At 35.3% G+C, this 22,920-nt stretch overlaps 1 protein-coding gene across 13 annotated transcripts in view; it reads left to right on the top strand.

Annotated features, from left to right (window-relative positions):
* The window catches only part of ZNF148 (zinc finger protein 148), a 141,647-nt gene that overhangs the window by 82,434 nt on the left and 36,293 nt on the right, over positions 1-22,920 (top strand). For 11 of the 13 annotated variants that reach the window (XM_025375829.1, XM_025375827.1, XM_025375823.1 and 8 more), the window contains 3 exons: positions 4,094-4,219; positions 13,057-13,180; positions 14,495-14,578. In XM_025375829.1, the coding sequence (XP_025231614.1) occupies positions 4,094-4,219; positions 13,057-13,180; positions 14,495-14,578 (334 nt within the window). Of the gene's footprint in view, positions 1-4,093; positions 4,220-13,056; positions 13,181-14,494; positions 14,579-16,153; positions 18,242-22,920 lie in introns of those variants that run through there. The other 2 variants (XM_025375832.1, XM_025375830.1) reach the window with 2 other exon arrangements.

The raw sequence follows: 22,920 nt of genomic DNA, 5'->3' as shown, positions 1-22,920 counted from the left end.
TGAACCTTTTCAAAATCAAAGGATAGCTATGGACTTTCGCCTGACAAATGTAGCTCTTTTCCAAATTTTGCATGCAGTCATGGATCAGGCAAACGGGACAGGTATAGTTCATGATTCACACAGGCCTGTCCATCAGTGTATTGCTTCACCTCCCTGTCCTGTTCTGTGGCTTTGTGAGCTTAGAATTTGAAGTCTTCCTGTTGTCTGGTTACATCAAACTGTTCTTGCAGTTCTATGCTGGAAATATACATGCAAATTAAAACTTAATCTTAAATTTCTCCTTTTCTGGACTCCATGAATACCCCCATATTGCTGACATTCTTTAGACAGTACATTTACAGTACCGTTAATTGTGTCATACCTTTCCTTTTATATTTAAACCTGTTATACTTTCAGTCACCTTGATTCAACTTGGGTGTTGCCTAGGCAGTATTTTGAACAGGTTCCTTCTAGTGATAGTTAAACACATCTTTTTTTATACGGCGGTGTGTACTACTTTTACTCTCAGAACAACCATTTCTCTAAATTTGGGCACAATTATTTTATCTCTATGCTGACTACAGATTATTCTTTCAAAATATTTGGCCAAAAGAAGGAAGATAGTAGCTGGAAAAATTTTGGTCCACAAGAACTTATAGGGGAAATTTCAGTGTGCTTTTAAGAAGAGAAGAAGTAGCCAGTAGTGACAGGGAGACTATAAAATAGATAGTGAAACAGCAGAGCTGTGGAAATGGGTGGGAATGGAATCAGTAGTAGAGTATAGGAGAAAACAGAAAGACCACCTTCGTTTTACTCCAGTGGGTTGGGAGATGAGAGAGAACATCAAAATTTGAAATTGAAAATTGATAAGAACATGTGACTCTAGAAATGGAGAGGAGTGATGGTAAGGTCATATCCTTCTGCCAAGTACCTTAGGTCTTTTCTGTAAAGTAGATCATATAGAATTTTGGAAGTTGAGCTGGGGAGCTGATAATGGATACTATAGGCAACAGTCTGTTGCCAATTCCTCACTGAGGAAATGATAAGGAAATAGTTTTATATTAATTTATTTGTAGAAGAATACATTGGGAGATGATAATGCTCTAAGTCAGTGAGGTTGTATGGTTAATTGGAGGGAAGTGGATGTCACTGGGTGTGGGTGCAGGATGTTGGGAATAAAGAGAAGGAAGAGTCTAAAATGATTCCAAGGAGTCAGTCATCTTGTTTGGAAGGTGGGGAGAGAGGGTAGACCAAAATTTGCAACTGTAGTGAAATACTTATTCATCATATTATGTCTGGCAACGTTATTTTAGTTAATTTATATTTGTTATATCACTTATTGAGACTAGATGAAGTTGAGAAGAGTAGCAAATTTGCAAGAAAAAATTAAAACGGGAGATATATGTGATAAACTTGCAGCTGTCATCATTTGTTGTTTTGTCCCTAAAGTCTGATGCAGTTGTTTCACATTGTCTTTATTTCTCTCTTTGAATTTCTGCCCTTATTCTCTGTTCCGTTCAGTTTGAGTATGACATGTGCTGTCTGTATTAGGTGTTTTTTGTTGTTGTTGTTGTTTGTTTTTTGTTTTTTGGTTTTTTTTGGTAATGCATCAGAACTCTGCATCTACATTTTAAGACCTTTGAAAAGGAAATCTCATATTTAGAATGTAGTATCTAGAATGTATGTAGAATGGCACTTTGCACATATTACAATCTCAGTAAATGTTTTTGTTATAGTATTTTAGCCTGACATAGCAGGCACTTAATAGCCATTGAATGAGAAAATGAATGACAGCTGTTGTAAGAAATACCAATAAAGAGTATCTTACTTTAAAATATCAAGACAGTATACATGTACGCTAAATAGTTAAATATAAAAGTAAGACTTTATTTTGGGGTGAGAAATAAGTCTTGATAAAGCAAGTCATTCTGGAGTTGAGTTAATGATTAGAATCAAAGGAAGGATATTTTCAGTATAGGGAGGACTCTTTATATTTAAAGTCAGGAGAATAAAGAGGGAAAGATTGAAAATGAGAAATAGGGTAATTAAGAGATGTTTTAGAACTTGCAAGAAAGAACCAGCATAGGGAGTGGCAAGAGGAGAGGAAGCATGACACTATAGATCTCTACTTCTGTCTTAACTTGGGGAAGAAGTTAGATGAGTATAGAAGGGAGATGTGAAAAGGAAATCATGTCTGGTAGCTTCTGTAGTTTCAAAGTGGGAAGCCCAGAGGGAGATTGGCTCAGTGGATGAGCAGGGGCCTTAGAGTTTTAGGAGAAATGTCTGTGTTTAGGCATATCTGAAGAAGGGCAGGTAGGGTGGTGGTGGATGGTGATGGTGGTGGCATTTCTGGACTGGTAATAAGAACAGCATTGAAATTCAGGCCTGCAAATAGGCATGAGGGTACTAATGGGACTAGGTGAAAATCATAGTATTCATATAATCACTTTCCATATATGTGGAAATAACAGGTTCAGATATATGTATTAATCTGTTTTACTGTTTGCATATAAAGACTCTTCTTTGGTTTGTGAATGGCAGTTAACAGCAGAACTTATTTATGAATTTATCTTACACTCTTGACACTTGCTAAAAAGAGTTCCTCTTTTTTATTGCCGCATGCTACATTTCCATGGTTTATTTGGAATTTACACGCTGACAGAAATGTTTGCACTACTTGTTGGTACTCTTTCAAAATAGGGCAGAAAAATTCCACAGCTGCTTACATAGTCTGTTATCTTTTCTTGTCTCATACTCATTCCCAGTAATTGTTTTTCAGTAAATATCACTTCAGAGGTGATAAGAGGTCTGTATTCCCAAGTCTTGTAGGTGGTGATTTTACCATCCTATTTCGTATTCAAAATAATTGATACCAACAAAGCCAGAAGAGTGGTCACTGCACCCTTCTGTAACTTGGTAGAATTACTAGCTAAATAAATCATCATTTATATCATGTTTTTGTGCCAAGGTTCTTGATTTGTGATTCTCCCATGGCCTGCATTTCAGGAATTCATGAGAACTTCCAGTTTTTATTTGGTCAGTCTGAGATTCCTGGCTTGGGTTGCATTTTTCTTGTGAACCTCTTCTACACAGCTGTTTTCCACCTTTACACTGTGAATCTGTAAGATGTTGATCATCTTTTGCATCATGCTTTTTAGTATGGTTATTGAAAATGTAGCCGTTAGCATATTGTTCTTACTGAATTATTCTCAAGGATCTTTAGTGTATTTTATAGCCTGAGTTGAAAGTTTCTTAGTTTTAAGGTTCTTGTTTAACTTCAAGGATAGATTGGAAATGTAGCAGTGAGGAGGGGATGACTGAACACCATCAAATCTGATGAGAAGTGACGACAGTACCGTTAGTGATCTTAGAACCTTGGTTTTTCTTTTCTTTCTTTAAGGACAAGTAACTCTGAGAATTGAGATCTGAAAATTGAAGAACATTGTTGAAATCTTAATGTTTCTTCTAGTATTTCTCTATTATGTAGTTAGTATCATGTCTTGTACAGTGTAGCGGCCTAAAATTATACTTGCTTCTGTAAACACATATTTGGTGATGGTTTGTTGTAGAGCCCAGGAAAGTACTGGCTAAGATCTTGAGTCATATGACAAAAATGTTGAGCATGAAGATGAGTAGATTTTCATTGTTAATTTGTCCTTCTTTTGATAAATTATCTTTTAGAATTTTGTGTGGTTTACTTGATATTTTATAAATACAGAGCCCATTCAGTATTGTGATTTTTTGAACTTAACCTTTTTTGTGTGCTTTTAAGTATCAGTTTCCTTAAATGTGAGAATGAAATTGATGTTACGATTTCCTGACTTCTGCTTGGTCTTATGATCATGTTTTCCCAGGACGTCTTTAATCTTTTTTCTCAGGTAGATTTTTAAAAAAAATTGTTTATCCCTCAATTTATGTACTCTCAATTCTTATTACTCACTGCCTATTGATGAATTCTATAGCACAGTATATAGTTAGCACACACACAAATAGATCATCATTCTGGGAGCACCTACCTATATGTGGGTTTAGCAAAGGATTAAACATAAAATGGCCTTTTGTCACAACGAACTTTTTATTTGTGTCTAAAATTGGCTTTTCTTTTTTTAAACAGATAAGTGTAAAGCAGGAAATTACTTTTACTGATGTATCTGAGCAACTGATGAGAGACAAAAAACAAATCAGAGAGCCAGTAGACTTACAGAAAAAGAAGAAGCGGAAACAACGTTCTCCCGCAAAAGTAAGACAATATATTAAGGTGGTAATCACAAGCTCTTAATTCCAACTGTTGGTTAATTCTATAGGCAAGAACCTAGCTGGACCCTAAGGCAGATGTAAAAGTCTTGTGTGGTTTAGTAGGAAGGGGTGCATGCCTGCATGGAGGTGGTGGGCCTTGCTTTCAGTTTTTCTGCTTCTCTTTCACCATGTTCCTGACTTGTCTAAAAATGAACTTTTCTTTTTCCATATCTCTAACAGATGGCATGCATTGCCCTTTCTTCTCATTTGTGTTAGTTTTCCTTATCTTTATATGAAGGTTTCAGGAAAATGTAATACCAGTTATTCATCAGCAAAAGGTATAGGATCCCTGTTAATAGGATGTAAACTTCATGAGGGCAGGGACTTCATTTTGTTCACAGCTGTATCCTAAGAGCCTGGAATAGGAGACATAATAGATCTTCAATAAATATTTTATGGGTTAATGAATGGGTTAGTAAATCAACAAGTAACCCAGGCTGGAGTGCAGTGGCATGATCATGGCTCACTGCAGCCTTAGTCTCCCAGTCCCAAGGGATCCTCCTGCCTCAGCTTCCTGAGTAGCTGGGACCACAGGCATGTGCCACCATGCCTGGCTAATTTTTGAATTTCTTACAGAAATGGGGTCTTCCTATGTTGGCCAGGGTAGTCTCCAACTCCTGGTCTCAAGCAGTCCTCCCACCTCAACCTCCCAAAGTACTGGGATTACAGGCATGAGCCACCACTCCTGGCCTGCTTTTTTCTCTTTAGTATAGTGATAGCTGAATGTATGCAGCATTTTTGGTATTCCTAGAAATTCTCTGAACTCTCTGCAGTATATTTGCATTTTTATAGTTAAGTCTTATTTTTTTCTTCCCTCATGTGGTGAGAAAGTCCTTTTAAAAAAGATCATACTGTAATAGATTTTTTTGATGGCTTTTTAAATATTTGTGTTTTGAAATTATAATCATCATCATTATTTATGTTTTTTATACTTTTGGACTTACTGGAGTGTTGGAGCCAGCTCGAGCTGGCTGGCAAGATTTCATTTGCAAACTAGTTGCCAAAACGATTGGTAGCTTATAATTAGCTATGGTGGGAATATTTACACCCCAGAAATCAGCAAATGCTTCTCTACCCCGTGATTCCTTAGCTGGTGGTTAAATATTTGCCAGCATACCACTATTTGGGGGCTATATAAGTATGCCTGCGATAGCAAATTTTGAAAAACATAGAGACTAAAATAACCCATAGTTATATTTCCTTGAGATAACTACTTGGATTTTCTGCCATATTCCCTTTCTATCTTTTTTCAAATATGTGCGGATAGATATGTAGGTATAATACAGATTTAATTAGCTGATTTTTAACACTTAAAGTGTATGTAAGCAATTTTTGTGCTTTAAATTCTTAATGTTTTTTGTAATCATTTTATTAGCTACATAATCTATTTTTTGAGAGATCATGTTAATATTTAATTATTGCTTTATTGGACATTATTATGTTATTTGAAAGTTGTAGTCCTTTTGTTTCTGTTTTAAATCATGCTGCACTTAAAATGTTTGAGTATGTATCTTTGTGCACTATTGATCAAAGGGTGTGAACTTTTAGAAAGATTTCTTGATAATGTTACTCTTTTCAGAAATGTTATACCAGTTACATTTCTACCTGCAGTGAACCTGAGGTGTATCTGTCTGCATTCTCACTGGTCTTGAGTGACTTTGCTTAAGATGGGAGCCTCATTATAGTTTAAATTTGAATTTCTTTAGTTTCTGGTCACACTAAACTTCTAAAATTTTTGTTGGCATTTTATATTTCATGTTTTGTGAAATTCTCCCTTCTTTTCTTCCCTCTCCCTCCACTTCTTTTCTTGGGGTTTTAATGTTTTTCTCAGTAATTTATGTCATTTTTGGGGGTTCTTTACATAACAAATCAAGTTCTTCAAATATAGAATGATACCAGGTTTTGTGTACAAAATTATTTCTAAAATCGTTTGTGATAGTGATTGATTGTTACTTTGGATTCATTGCTGATCTATGGGGTATCTATTTCAAGTGTGCTCTCTTCTTGAAATTCTGACTAAAACCCAGATTATCTGCTTATTGGGTGTTGGACTCTGTTTTTGGTGATATGTTCTAGGTATTTGTAAATATAGATAGGTATTTACAGACTTTAAGCTATTTTGCTTGTCTAATTTGAGATAAAACTCATTTATAATGTATCATTTTAGAATATTTCTAAAGGTATTATTTAAGTATTTATATACCTATAGTGGCCAGATGACAGAGTCGTCCTGTTCTAAGTATAGTATATATAAGAGAATGTTTTAAGGAAGCCCTTTAGAGAAATTCTTAGAAAGATGAAGTGACTAGAAACAATATACAGAAGACAGAGGTGTAAGAATAACAAACAGGCCAGGTACAGTGGCTCACACTTGTAATCCTAGCACTCTGGGAGTCTAAGACGGAAGAATTGCTTGACCCCAGGAGTTCAAGACCATCCTGGGCAACATTGTGGAACCCTGTGTTTGTTTGTTTGTTTTAATAAAGAACAAACAATTATTTTTCAATTATCCTGGCATGTTACATGTAATGGGACAGGGAATGGTTGTGAACTGTTTTTAACCACTGGTCTGCCATCTCCAGATGAATGGGGTTTTTGTGTCTGGAGTCTTAGAACTTTAAGGTATAATCAGTGAGTAATTTTACATTTTCTCAGGAGTGTGTATAAAAATTTATGCTTCAGAACTTTTGTTAAAGTAATTTGTTCTGCTCTTTGGTATGAAGAGAAAGAGAAACTCACCCATGTTTGTAAATCAGTAAGTGTTACTTGTTTCAAATTCCTTAAAAACAATTTTAAGTTCCTCAAAGAATTATGATTTATTATGCCTAGAGGACTCCATTCTCCCCCAGCACCTTTTCCAAATCTTAAAATCTTGCTATTGTGAATATTTTGAGTTTGTGTCACCATTGTGTAGTATTAGATTGGGGACCTGCACAAGAAATATAACTAATGCGATAGAGTTTTAGTAAAAATATCAGAGCTTATAAACATCCATGTAACTATGGCTCCCTTTATAAGTTTTGTGAAGTACTGTGTTGTTATGTCATCTTTTAGCTGCCATGGATTTTAAGCAATAATTGCTTTCTGAACCTTTCTCATATGGCAAAGCTGAGTCTTTTTTTTTTTTTTTGGGAAAACTTAAATGCAGTGGGAAAGCCTGATCATCTTAAGGTAGGTTTTGATACTTGAGAGCTGCCTAAATACACTTGGCAGGATGCCTGATGAAGAGGATAACTGAGCTAGGGAACATCATCTAGGTCAAGCTATTTGCATCTGTTGTGGAATTAGCTGTTTTATGAAAGTAAGTTTTCTACATAATAGAAGCTTACACCTTTTAAATATCAAATTTCATTTTCACCATTTTTTGGGAAATCTTTAATGTGTTGTTTTCCTTTTAAATATAGTGTACTTCAATGTAATTCAGTGTTTAATGTCTTGAAGCTGACATAAACATTTTTTAAAATCGTATATTGCAGTTGAAGCCCTCTAGGAGAACAGAGATTTTAGGGCTCTCCCCCACCCACCTGACCCTGAAAATCCTCAATGTTAGACTTTAAGTGTTATACTGCTTATTATCACTTCACTTCTCATTCCTTGGTGACATGCTGTTCATTTTTACATTGCTGTATATTTGGGTGGCCACTTAACATCACTTTCCTTTGCCCCTTTGAGTCTGTTTTTGGTGATTGTTATACTCTTAAGCTTTTGAAAACCTCAAATCTTGACACTAGAAGTTTCTGAATAAATGAGGTATTACTACTGGACTTTGGTATTCACTTGTTACGTGAATTAGAAGGTAACATTTTCCATCTCAGAAGGGTTTTAGGAGGATTGTTGGGTTAACATTAATGAATTCTAAGAATTTTTTTCAGTAAAATGTAACAATATTATCTAAATCCCATGTCGTATATATTATATAGGTCTTTTCAAGCTCCTTAGTAACAGAGAGAGAGGATATTTTTAATTACATCTTTTTATTCTGAAATATATCTCTCTTTTCATTTATTCAACAAATAATTTGAGTGCCTGTTATGTGCCAGGATCTCTCATCAGAAGAAAGGAACTGGGTTGTTTGTTGTAACACTTTAGGTGATCTGAATAAAAATTGATTATTCAAAGTTATGCTGAACTGAGGAAGAGTACTTTTCACGCATCAAATAGATTATAAACTGTATAGAGAATCCGTTCCCAACAATTTATTATATATTGTTGATTCCCAGAAAAGATTTTGGATTTTGGTATAAAAAAGATTTAAGATTGAATTATGTAAAATAAGGAAAAGTTAATGAAAAGAAACAGAGAAGTAGATGTACCAGACATTTGTCATGCTTTCTTCTACATGTTACCTTGATTTAGGAAGAAGTAGCTTTAAAGATGAACTGATTATAAGACTTGAGGATGAAAACAGGAAGTATGGAATAGTAAGAAAATGAAGGAAGAAGATTGGCAAAATAATAGAGTTTTATTTATCTAATTTTCCCAGGAAATTGTGTGTTTTGGGCAAATTGTTTTCCCATAGAACTGAACCTTAACTTTGAAAAAAAATCTGATGTAAATCTTTCGTTAGAAAATATCACCTACTTCTTTGCCTAATATGCAGGAAACAGGGAAGAAAAAGCCTTTTCTAAAACCCAGGGTCATTTTGCTTAACATAGTTGTTGTACCATGGTTATGATACAGTGAATTGCCATTTAAAAATGAAATTTGGTGATGAGAAAAATGTAGTACTGAGAAACAATAAAAAAAACTCGATGAATGAAAGAAAGTGACAATGTTAGAATGGGTTAATAAGGATGACCAGGACAGTCAAGTTGCCATGATGGGTATTACTCAGGGTGACTGTTAATTGTGTTATCTTTGGACTTGCACTATTTTCCATTTCTCATTGGATTTGGAGAGTAAAGACAATTGTCACAGCTGTCATTCTCCATCCCCAGTTGCAGTAGAACATCTCATAATAGGTGAGAAATATAAACTCTCTTATCTAAGTTGTCTTTTGAGTTTTGGTGGCTTAGAAGCTGATTTTGACTGATTCAGGAATATATGATAAAACTTATAGTGTTTAGTTTAAAATATGCTTTAATAATTTTAGTAGTACACATTTGAATGTGAAAAATCGTGTCTGCCTTTTAGGAAAACAGAACTTTTTCTCAGTAAGGGGTGTCAGGTTTCATTTAGTCAGTGGCAGTGATCCTTACGGAGTGAAAAATCTCTGAATTTGAATAGGCAGACTTTAGGGCTTTGCCTGATTAAAATGGGTATATTATTTAAGATAACATTCACCATATGTGTATATTTAGGTAGCTGGCTGGTAATGGATTTGTCTTAAAACAGAAAATATATCACAATGAATATGAGATTAAGAAAGCAGATTAACTGAGAAATTCCATTTGATACTCAATTTTTTTTCTATAAAATCTTGTTTTAAATTTACTGAACACATAAGAAATAAAAATCTAGTATGTTGAGAATTAGAGTATTACTGATTTCTCCACTTGCTAAAGCCTGATTACTTGGTGTATGTAATATACCATATTTCTCCTGAAGTAGCAATGACAAGAGGCAAGATAAAGCATCTGAAAATGCTATAGCAGGCATCTTAGAATTTAACATTTTAAACATAAAATTCTTTAATTGTAATGGTGTTCATATGTTGGGGGAAAAAGAAAAGCAAAAATATTTTATGGAACCAGTTGCAGGCAAGACTGCTAATCTCCAAGGCAAACACACTCAGCTGGTAGATCACATTCTACATTAAAGGTCTTGAAAAGGTGTGAGCAAGAAAAGAAGGCAAGTCAATACCAGGGAAGAAAATTTTGCCTGCGTTAATGTGCTAGTTTTGTTCTGCTAAGGGATTTTATTCTTTAACTACACGCTTCTCTCACTACTCAGTTATCTGAAGACTAAAAAATTGAAAAGTAAAGTTTTGCTTTTAGCAACACATTTAAAAAACAATAAAGTGGTAAGCTAAGAGGAGTATTTGATATGAACAGCAGGCAGCCAGGTCCGTTGACAGGAATAGAGTCCCCACTATGCTCCAGATACCATTTTGGACACTGAGATTATAAGGGGGAATAAAAATCATTTAGATATATTTAAAACAGGCTACAAATTGGAACGGCCATTGATGCTCATCTGAGTCAAGATGAGTTTACTCTGTGTCCTTTAAACAAAGATGTTTGTTACTCTGGCCTAAAGAAAGAAAGGAAAATATAAAATGTCCAAGAATTTGGTCTTTCTGTCTTTGAACTTTAAAAAAGCTAGATTTTCCTGTGTGTTTATCCACAAGGCAGTGGTAGCTGTTTCATCCACAAAATTCACCTTGAATTAAGGCTTGAATCTACAAAGAAAGGCAGCAGTACCAGAAAACAATGACCTAGAACTCCTCAACTCTTCATAAAAGGACTTTGTACAGTCAAGGATTACATCCGTTTCACATTAAGCAACTTGGGCCAGATTTGTTCCTTACAAAGCCTTTCCTTGCAGTTGCTATGCCACAGAAAGCTATTGAAGTGCCATGTTTTTTGGCAGTTGGATTTTCTTATTTGTTATCAACATACATGAAAAAAATACCTGCTGCTGTCTTGTTTTTAGTTCCATTTTATATAAGTATTTAACATCTTTTTGTTTGTTTTATGTCAAAAATATTTTGAGTCATATTTTAAAAGATTTTGTGTGTTTTCCTTTTGCACAGTGTTAACTTGCTTATTATTATGTGACTTGGAGGGGTTGAAAAAATTTAAAACGGACTGGCCCAGAGATGAAGCTTTCCACTCTCTTTGACTCTCCTCAGGAAGCTGTGACACCCACTTCCATTCTCCTGCCAAATGTTTCCCTTCCATGACTTTGGTGCATAGACTTTGAAGCATTGTTGACCACATTGGCTGTTTGCCCAGAATCCAAATGCCCTGTATAATTTGCATAATAATCACTGCTGATTTGCATATAGTATAAACTAAACTGTCTTCTTGAATTTAAAGTAAAAATGTTTTAAGGATTAAAGCCGTTTTCCTTTACCTACTACCCTTTTCTAGGTTTGAGAAGGCGTCATAGCTGTGTGTTTGCAGGCCCTCATCAGTTTCCACAGTTCTTTGTTTCCCAGTTTTCTCTACCTATGTTGGACAGTTTCTTAGCTCCCATTCTGTATGCCCGCACCTAGAGCATTGTTTCCCTCTCACTGGGCATACTCCTCCTGATCAGATCTTCTGGTTTTCTTTGCTGCTTCAACATCATATTCTGCTTTTTTTTTTTTTTTTTTTTTTTTTGCTTTCCTCAATAATGAAAAAGGAATAATTTTCACTCTTCCATATGTCTGATGAAAGGCAATTTTTTTTTCTTTTTTGAGACGGGTTTTGTTCTGTTGCCCAGGCTGGAGTGCAGTGGGATGATGATGGCTCACTGCAGCCTTGACCTCCTGGCCCAAATGTTCTTCCCATCCTCAGCCTCCCAAGTAGCTGGGAGTACAGGGATGTGCCACCACACCTGGCTAATTTTTGTGGAGACGGGGTTTTGTCATTTTGCCCAGGCTGGTCTTGAACTCCTGGGCTGAAGTGAGCCACCTACCTCAGCCACCCAAAGTGCTAGGATTACAGGCTTGAGCCACCATGCCTGGCCAAGAGGCAGCTTAATGTTGCACATTGAACAAGTTGTTGATAAATTGGAATACATGCAGCCTAAGGTGAGTTTTTCTCTGGTGCCATCCAGACGAGACTCACAATACTGTTAATCTCAATAAGCTCAGAAATATAAGGTTGCTTTCTTTGACTCCTGTCTTCCTTCCTTTTACCCACCTCTATTTTAAAAAAAATTTTTTTTAAGGAATAATTTTCCTATTCAGTACTTATGTCCCAAATGGACCCCATACCCACTTGTAATTTATTTGTTTGACAAATATTCTTAGGAATATGTTTAACAATAATTTAGTAGTTCTAGAATAACCTTTAGGGTCTGGAAACAGACCCTGAATTCTACATATTGTAACTTAAAAACTTAAGTGTTCTCTTTTTTTTTTTTAAGTGATAGGTAACCACTTACATGGTTCAAAAAAATGTGTTAAGTATACAGTGTAAAACCTCCCTCCCATTTTATCTCTTGTCTGCACAGTTCCCCAGCCATCATAATCAAGGATATATACTTCTATATATATATATATCCTTCTCAAGTAGTTTTTATGCCTATACAAATATATATTCCTGTATGTACCTTTTATATACAAAAGTTAGCAAAACTATACACTAAACTTTGCAAAACTAGCAAAACACTTCTAAACTTTGCCTTTTTTTAACTTAACAAATCCTGACACCCTTTTCATATAAGTATTAGAAAGCTTTGTCATTTTATTTTACGACCACATAATGTTAAATTGTATTCATTTTCCATGATTTATTTAATTAGTCCCATACTGATTGATGTTTAGATCATGTCTAAAGGCTTTTTTTCCTGCATATATGAGAATTTGAAATTGAAAATATACCTGTGCTCACCCTAACTGAAAACTTAGGACCTCCATCACGCATCAGCATTACAGAGGAGAAGGCTGTGATGAGATCTTACTTAACCAGCTTCCAAGGTTTTATTAGTGATTTTTGCTCATTCTGAGTCATGTTGTACTTTCTTACAGTTAATGGTAACATTATTCTAATAGTCTTTTCAAGATTATTTAAAAACAAAATATTTCATAATCTCTGGTGACCGTTGTTTGCATTATCTTTTTTAAAAATTACTATTTAATTACGTTTTTAAAACTTATTTCTTTTGTTTTTGCCTTTTTTTTTGAACTAGATCCTTACAATAAATGAGGATGGATCACTTGGTTTGAAAACCCCTAAATCTCACGTTTGTGAGCACTGCAATGCTGCCTTTAGAACGAACTATCACTTACAGAGACATGTCTTCATTCATACAGGTATTTCTTGAATTGAAATGGGCTTGTGGCCATAAAGTTATTATCTTTGTTATTTTCATCTTCGTGTAAACGTCATTCATTCCTAAGACCACAGCTAATCTGGCATTCCAAATCAGAGATTTTGTAGGCCAGAATGTCAGAAGGAAACCAGGAAAAAATGTTGAGTGAGAAAACAGTTAGCATGGATGTGTAAAATTAATTAAATAGTCTTAATTGGACACCTGTTTGGCTTAATGTGCGCCATTTAGCTAGAGAAATGATTAGAGAATGTATTATTAAAAGCCTGTTTGTCAATGTTCATTTTTTGTGTATGCAAAATATCCAGGCAGAGTTTAAAACATGGATTTGGAAATCAAATATAAATAAATGATAGCTAAGATAATGAAGTTGTAGAGAACAGTATTAAAGATGGCAGACCTTTGGGTAAACAAACTAGACATGTAAGATGAAATGAGGAATAAAAACAGTTATAAGGGAGATTTGATGAATTAGGAAAATAGTGTCCCAGAAGCTGGAAAAAGCTAGAATTCCAAGCAGGGTGTGACTGCCAGTGCCCTAGGGAGGATAGAGGTTAGAGAACCGAGAAAAAAATCTTTGGAATAAATAGCAAGGAGATCACAAGTAGCTTTTCAGAAAGCAGAGTATAAGGGTTAAACCACAAGTGGGCAGTGAAGAATTTGAGACTTAGAGTGGACTATTCTTTTAAGGAGGTGTAGTGAAAGGGAAGGAGAGAAAGTACTAAGGTAGAAGTGTTTCAGGACTGAAACAAGGTTTCTCAGCATAGAACAGTCCAGAGAATACTTTCCTTAAAAGGAAAAGCCCCAGCAGAGAGAGAAAGTTTGAAGAGACAAGATCTTTTTAAAAAGGGATGTTTAGAAAGTTCTGAAGGTTCTGAAGACAATATGTAAAAGGGCATAAATGGATGGTTAACTAGGGAGAAAACAGGATGGGCACACCTTCTTCCAAATAAAAAGAAAGAAAATATGTTTAAGACACATGAGAACCTGTAGAGTTCTTTCTTACCCCATGATTTTAAAATTTAATTTTAAATTGTTTTATTTATTTCCTTTTCCCCCCTTGAATATATAGATCAAATTTAATCTCATTTTTATGTGATTGTGAGAATATGAATTTTTAAATCCTGGGAAAAAAATGGAGAGGAAATAAAATTCTGTTAATAACATCAAAAATTTGTATGGCTATTTTGTAATTTTCCAAAATTTGGGCATCTAAGATTTTTCTTTCCTCAGAAACAGTAACTAAAAACTGTTGTTTTATTCAGTAACTAATTTGTGGATGTGAAATTATTTTAAGGCGAAAAACCATTTCAATGTAGTCAATGTGACATGCGTTTCATACAGAAGTACCTGCTACAGAGACATGAGAAGATTCATACTGGTGAGTGTTAACCACCCTTACTAGGTTCATTAAAATGATTATTTCAGATGGAGGGAAGAATTTTTAATAAGTGGCAGTGACTTGCTGCCATTTCCATTGGTTTAGACTCTAAATCACAGGTTATCTTTTTTATCCCTTCAGTAAATCAATGTTAACTGTTAAGACTTAACTTTAATGTCCAAGCCCAAGAAATTACTTTGAAACAGAGTTGCATAATAACCTAAAATATATGTTTAAAGTCACAAAAGGAAGGAAGATTTTCTGAAATTGCTATTTCCTTAGGTGTTTACTAAGCTTTAAGTTATCATTCATTAGTCTGAGGTAGGAAGCGAATTCCTGACTACTGAAGCAGCAGTACAATTCATTCTCTTTCTTTGCATTTCGTGTATATACCTTACCCTATCAGTAAACATGTAGTCTTAAAAAGTTGAGAATTGCCGATTTCTCAGTCAAGTTATTAATGATTTAGAAATTAAATACTCTAGAGGATCATTATAAAGGAACACATACCTTAAAAACCTAAGTTTCATTTTAGAGCAAATATTTATTTGCATCTATTTTTGCCAGTGGTAAAACCAACTTTTATAAGTAACTTTGATTTAATAGTCTGTTGACTTAACCTTTGTTGCCTCTAAGCATGTTGAAAAGTGTTTCTTTAGAATTGATTTCCAGTGTTTTGCTTTTTGTGATGGAATAAAAGCAGAGTTGGTAAATTTGTATAACTTTGAATTTTGCATTTGAATAGAATTGAGAATTGTGATAATATGAGAATATTGGAAATATTAAAGTTCTTCATATTTTTCTGTTTTAAAAGTACTCAAGCAAGTACCTGCCCAGTGTTGTTATTTAGATGTGTTCTCATGGAACCTGCAGTATTTATGAAAGGACAGTTTGTCATATAGAAGCAACCTTTTCTGTCCGATAACTTTTTTTTTTCAATTTTCTTTGCCCCTAAAAAGAAGCATGAATGTGTCTGATCTGCTTAAATAAAACTTCAGCCGGGCCGGGCGCGGTGGCTCACGCCTGTAATCTCAGCACTTTGGGAGGCAGAGGCGGGTGGATCACCTGAGGTCAGGAGTTCGATACCAGCCTGACCAACATGGAAGAAACCCCATCTCTACTAAAAATACAAAATTAGCCGGGCGTGGTGGCACGTGCCTGTAATCCCAGCTATTTGGGGGGCTGAGGCAGGAGAATCGCTTGAACCTGGGAGGCAGAGAATGCGGTGAGCCGAGATCGCGCCATTGCACTCCAGCCTGGGCAATAAAAGCGAAACTCTGTCTCAAAAAAAAAAAAATAAAATAAACAAATAAAACAATAAAACTTTAACTGTGCAACACGTCTGTATGCTTGGATGTACTACTTTTTAACAATCATTTTGCACATTACTCATTTCAGTTTTTTAAGTAAATGTATTCATCTCTGTTAGAAGGGGCTATACTATGCACTGTGGGAGAAAAAATTTATATTAGATTTTGTGTGACTTATAGCTAAATTTAAATTCCTATATAACAATAAAACCTGATCAGATAAAAATGAAAGTGATTATTTTTGTGTGTTCTTAATACCTGTTAGGGTTTGATATTTTACTCATTCATTCAACAAAAATTTATTGAGCATCCAGTGTTTTTCAAGCGCCAGAAATAAATAACACAAGGCAGTTTTTTTCTTTGCAGTTTACATTCTTGTGGGAAAATAGACGTGGAAAAACACACATATAAGCAAGCACAGTGCAGTTAAGTGTTCTAGAATTTTATACAAAATTCTGAAGATACTATTGTGCCCTGAGGAAGAGACACATGTGCTGTCTGTGGAAGTTACTTAGGGAAGGTGTCACAGAAAAGCTAAATGAGGCTAAGTTAAGAATGTATGTGTGTGGGTGGGTGTGTATCTGAAAAAATATTTTTGAAACAGTACTTACCTTTATTGCACTACGATATTTTGTGTGTGTGTGTGTGTATGAATTTTTTTTTTTTTAAAGTGCTGGTCACAATTCTGTAATCAACTGCACTAGACCATGGCGAATCTTGGATTTAAGCAGAGTATAATGGGTTGTTAATGTTTATTTAGAATTTACTAAGTACCAGAAAACTGTGTTAAATATCTCATTTCATCCTCACATTAATTGTGAAAGGCAGGAGTTATTACTATCCCCATTTTATAGATGAGGAGGTAGTAAGAAGTGCACAGAAGTTAAGGAACTTTCCCAAATGTGTATATCTAATAAATGATGGAACCAAGATTTCAGCTCAAGCCTCTGTGATTCCAGAGTACACATGTGAAATCACTGGCTATGCAGAATGGAACTAGAAGCAGAAAGTTATATTTGGGCCTTTTTGAGTTTTTCTTGCTCTGCTACTAAGCCAATTATGGCTTAGCCTTCCTATAGGTATAGTAGCATCTAAGAGCGGTAGAAGCAAAGGCTGGAGTTCTCATATTATAGAGAACAATGTAGAAGAAGATAAGGAGTTGAGAGGAACCAGGGCAAAGCAATCACTAGGGTTCCTTAACAAAGAAAAGTTCTTTTGAAGAGAGAATCAATTCTGCCCTATTGTTCCCTCCCCACTAGGTGGAACTGATATAAGGGGATAGTTTTCTCTTCTTTACTTCATATTCTTGATTCTTTTTGTAGATTCTTTTTAAAGGCAGTAAAATGTTTTTTGTTAAACCTATTTGGGAATATATATCTAGAACCACAAATAGGTCTCCATCATTTATTATTATGTTCTTACTGTTCTTTCATTTTCTAAATGGCTTTTATTTTTGGAGGAGGGTAGTGCCCTAAAGTTTGCCCACGTGAAGGCTTTCTTTCTCTGTAGGCCCTTAGTTTAGAAGAATACATTTAAATAGTTACAGCATTAAAAAAGATTTTTCATATATCTATCCATTTTCTAATTGTCAAGTGAGTAATGAGTCACCTAACTGACCCTCAAAGGTTGGTGAAAACCATCAGCCCTTAAAGGCTCCATTTTCCATACATCCTTCCTTCTCCCTTTAGGTCTCATTATACTGTCTCCTCCTGGTCCCTCAAGCCTCCAAGCCCGTTCTCTGCCCCTTTGCAACATGGTTAAAAATCACTCGCTTGGTAGCTATTGCCAACCATAAAGAAACCTGTGTCTTACTAAAACTAAGAACATAGTTGATTTGGTTTCAAAAGGTAAAATGTTTAACGTGCCCTAGACAGGCTATTATTTAATTTCATTTCCTAAATTTGGGCTTGGCTATGAAATACCATTTTAGGGGAGTGTACTTTTTCATCCAAAGGCTGATCCCTGAAATTCTGGTTTAAGCTTTATTCCTTTAGATTAAGGCACTGAAAACTCACATTTTAAATACCCTCAGGACTGCTATTTTTGGCAATTATGGGAGATTTACCTTTTTTGTGAATATTATCTTTTTTGTAAATATCACAGATCCTTTATTTAGGTGATGTTTTGGGTGTGCGAGAGAAGATGAGGACTTGAGGCTAAGGTTGAAGATAATTCTGATTGTTCATTTTGTTTAGGGCCAGAATTACTGATCAAGTGCATATCAAGGTTAAATATTTATCATCACTGGCAGATTTCCTTGTGGATCAAGTACTTTTGTCTGACGTGCCCTTTCCTTGTCTAAGGTGCCTATTTTAAAAATGCATATATAGAATAAATGTTAGAATGGCATATATCCGTAGTTGTGTTATTTTCTTCTCACCCAATGAGCATTTTACTCTAAGAAACTTCCAGTCTTATCACCAAGAGGGATTGAAGAGTAAAAAACCTAAGTACCATTTTTAATTTTAGTTTTGTAAATTCCTCTAAATAGTAAGCCACAGAATACCTACCCTGATGTTCTGTTACACAAATTATGGTTGCTTTTTAGTTATGCCAGGTTTCATAATTTATTTTTTATTTTAATTAGTAAAAATGTTATGAAGCTATTTCTATAGGGAAGTTTTTATAAATGATTCTCCTCCTGGCCGGGTGTGGTGGCTCACACCGTAATCCCAGCACTTAGGGAGGCTGAGGCAGGCGGATCACGAGGTCAGTAGTTTGAGAACAGCCTGGCCAACATAGTGAAACCCGATCTCTGCTAAAAATACAAAAATTAGCCGGGTGTGGTGGCACAAGCCTTTAGTCCCAGCTACTCGGGAGGCTGAGGCAGGAGAATCGTTTGAACCTGGGAGGCAGAGGTTGTGGTGAGCTGAGATTATGCCATTGCACTCCAGCCTGGGCAACAGAGCCAGACTTCATCTCAAAAAAAAAAAGAGATTCTCCTCCCAAAAACAAAAGAAATTTTTGAAAAAACGAAATCACTCAGAATTATATATGTTCACTAGGTTTCTTTTTCCATAAGGTTCTTTTTTGAGCCTTTAGTTCTTAGATGTATACAGTTCTGTCTTTAAAAATACAAAAATACTGGAAAACCTGTCATCTAAGTTGGTGTTCTTCATGCCTAAAAATACAGCAGTCCTCTTTTCCTCTTTACTATGACTTTTATTCACAACTGTATTAAATAGCTGTATTAAATAGCTGAATAATAACGCACTTTTATTTTTGTAAACCAGTTGGGTTAATGGGATGGGGTTAGAGAGAATGTTGATTTACCCTTGACTAACGTAGCTTAACCCTTTTTATTTCCCTTAGTATGGTTCAGTTATTGATAAAAATTAGTTTTCTGCTCACGTTTTTCAAGCCCTAATTTATAGTTAATTAGCTTTAACAGAGAAGTCTTAAGAAAGAAAATGTTAAAGACCTACTTAGAGTTTAACTCTTAATTTGTGAGGATGAAGGAAATGAATACTGTTTGTATAACTGAGAATGTTGTGTGCACTACAAGCTCCTGGCATTGTGATTGCTAAAGCCCAGACTGCACTGGCATGGACAGATCTTGCCAAGGAAGTATTAAGCAGAGAAGTATGGATTGCTGGGACTGACATTTTCTGCTTCAACACAGCTTTCAGAAACCATTTTTTTTAAATCTGCAAAGCTGTTAATAATTCCTACTAAAAGATTGGTTATACATAAAACATACAAAAGCTTAACACTATATATCAAAATATCTCAGTAAAGACAATAAAAGAAATCATGTATATGTGTGTGTATATATGTATATAATTAAAGTATGGTGTAATTATATATATAAATTGATAAAAACCTGATATATGTATAAAAATATTAAACCATACTTAAATTTTTTTTTTGTTTAGGAGGATAGGAGAAGTCATCCAGAAGATTGATTCCATTTTATTATTATGTCTTACAACAGACATATGGCAAATCAGAGGCTTTATAATGAAAGTTGCCCAGTTTTCAATTAAGTGTGTATATTTTATGGATGAGTATCCCTACCCCTCAAATCTATATAGAATGTTCTTTGTTAGTTCATAGCAGCTATGTTTAAAAAAGATGTTTAGCATTTGTTTTAACAAGTCTTTAACAAATTGAGACTTGGTTGAAGTGGTCTCATTCTTCTATATAGTCATTGAGTGAATGAACATGTGAATCCTGCGACTCACAGTTTGATGAAGCATATGTCAAATTTCCAACACAGTGGTGCAGACAACCTGAGCTTTAGAATTTCATTGAAATAGACCAGACAGGATTCAGATTGGTGGCTTCATGGAAGAGATAGAATTTAAGTGACCCTAAGAGTGAATTTGATTTAGGTTTTGTAATCCATGTGTTGCATGGGAGTCAAGTGTCATCACAGGAACCATAGGTAGTAAAGCAAAGGCATGATGGAAGCCAGGACCAGAAGGAAAATCTACAGTGTACTGAGGGAAGTTGGGAATCGTTGAGCAAGAATAGGTAAACAGATACTCAGATAATAGATTCAGAAACACACACAGTTAAAGTTAAAACTGAGGCAGACAAGGCAAACACCCAGACACTTGAAGATGCTGGACAAGAGGCCAAGCAGTGTGTCATATATGCTGGCTTAGAAGAACCAGAAGGAGGCAGGTACTTCATTGTAGTTAAAAAAAAACTAGCAATTCCTAAGAATTCATCATTATCATAAGCCTAGTGATACTCAAGTAAATTTATTGAGTACCTGTTCTCCACCAAGCACTGGTAACCCCATACATAAATTGTCTCACTTTATCCACACAACAGTCCTGTGAGGAGGGTACTGGTATTCCTGTTTTACAGATGAGGTTCAAAGTGATTAAGTCACCTCCCTCAGTGTGTATAACTGGTAAATAACAATCTAGCTCTTCAAAGTTTGTGCCCTTAACCAATATGCTATTGAAAGGGTAGATCAAACACCAAGGAAATTTCGAAGTGACATCAACTTTTGGTTTTAACCAGGGAGATTTTTATTTTGTTCAGGTAAGGGCAAAGCCAGTCCTGGACCTGGCCTGTAACCTGTATGTATGTAGCGTTCTATGCTTCACTGAAAGGAAGTCTGTGGGTGGAGGAGTAAGACCGGATTTCACAATGGAGTGGGCAGAGACAAGATGTGCATGTAAATAGCCGTTCTGAGGAGAGCAGGAAGGACGGGGAGAGTGGGGGTGAGGAGATAAGTCTAGAAAGCTTGATTTTGGAATTGCGTTGTCTAGCCTTGATGCTAAGCTAAGGAGTGTCAGATTTACCTTGTAAAGCATTACAAGATACCAAGGCATTTAACTGCCATGTTAAAAAAAATACTGTTTTGTGAGGAAAGATGGAAATTTGGAAAATATGTTACTGTTTTGTTAATCATAATATGAAAAAAATTGTATAATATTTAATATTTTTATGCAAAAATATTTAATCATAATTACAAATGTATTAATCAAATTTAGGTATTTAAATTTTTCTAAAACAAATGGAACAACATAGTTAAGCTTTAAGGAATGTAATATTACTTTAGTTTTGGTCATTTTGAGAAAGTAGGCAAAACTTAAATACTTTTTTTGTTTTCAGAGGTGAAGTCTCCCTCTGTTGCCTAGGCTGGAGTGCAGTGGCGTGATCATAGCTCACTGCAGCCTCTACCTCCTGGGCTCAAGCAATCCTCCCGCCTTAGCTTCCTTGAGTTTCTGGGACTACAGGGGTGCACCAGCATGCCTGACTGAAGTTACTTTTGACAGTAGTTTCTTATTTTTCTTATTTGACCATAGTATGGTTTGATTTCCCCTTTTAAAATATTTTCAAAAACTGTAGAAAGTGTACTCTAAAACAAGATACGTTTCTCTACTCTTTGACTTGTTAACCTGCCTTCCTTTAATGTAGGGCCCCTTGAAAAATTATTTTACATTCTACAGAAGATGAAACATTCGTTCAGTTGGGTCTCGATATAATGCTTTGTTTGACAAATTATTTCATGCCATATTCTTTTGGAAAAATAATTACTTCTTTAAACTCAGACTCCCGAAGACCTCAGGATTTTTGAATACTGGAAGCATACCACCATGCCTGGGTAATCTTTTTTAATTTTTTGTATTTTTTTTTTAGAGATGGGGTCTCCCTATCTATCCCAGGCTGGTCTGGAACTCCTGGGCTCAAGCGATCCTCCCATTTTGGCCTCCCAGAGTGCTTGGATTATAGGCGTGAGCCACTGTGCCTAGCGTCAGTGTACATTTTTAATTATTCCAGAAAATATACTCCGGTAATTATACTATTTGCAATTATACTATTCCAGAAAATATATTCTGGCAAATGTACTAGGTAATTAAGTTTACTCTTAATTACCTAGGAGTGAATTGACAAGGTTGTAGTTTGATTATTACAATTTTTTTTAGTTAAAATTTTTACTTTAGATTCAGGGGGTACATATACAAGTTTCTTACAAGGGGATATTGCACGATTCTGAGATTTGGGCTTCTATTGATCCTGTCACCCAGTCAGTGAACCTAGTACCCAATAGGAAGTTTTTCAGGCCTTTCCCCCACTCCTCCTCCTCTTCCTTTTGGAGTCCCTAGTGTCTGTTGTTCCCATTTTTATGTCTGTGTGTACCCAAGATTTAGCTACCACTTGTAAGTGGGAATATGCGTTACTTGGTTTTCTATTTTTTACATTAACTCACTTAGGGTGATGGACTCTAGCTGCATCCATGTTGCTGCAAAAGACATGATTTTGCTCTTTTTATACCTGTGTAGTATTCCATGGTGTATATGTACCCCGTTTTCTTTATCCAGTCCACTGCTGATGGATACCTATGTTGATTGTGTGTCTTTGCTGTTGTGAATGGTACTGCCATAAACCTATGAGTGCATGTGTCATTCGGTAGAATTTTTTTTTTTTCTTTTGGGTATGTACCCAGTAATGGGATTGCTGGGTCAAATGGTAGTTCTATTTTTACTTCCTTGAGAAATCTCTAGACTGCTTTTCACAGTGGCTGAAATAATTCACATTTCTACCAATAGTGTATAAATGTTCCCTTTT

The sequence above is a fragment of the Theropithecus gelada genome, chromosome 2, assembly GCF_003255815.1.
Source record: "Theropithecus gelada isolate Dixy chromosome 2, Tgel_1.0, whole genome shotgun sequence".
Taxonomy (NCBI): Eukaryota; Metazoa; Chordata; class Mammalia; order Primates; family Cercopithecidae; genus Theropithecus; species Theropithecus gelada.
This window is presented reverse-complemented; position numbering and strand designations above follow the sequence as displayed.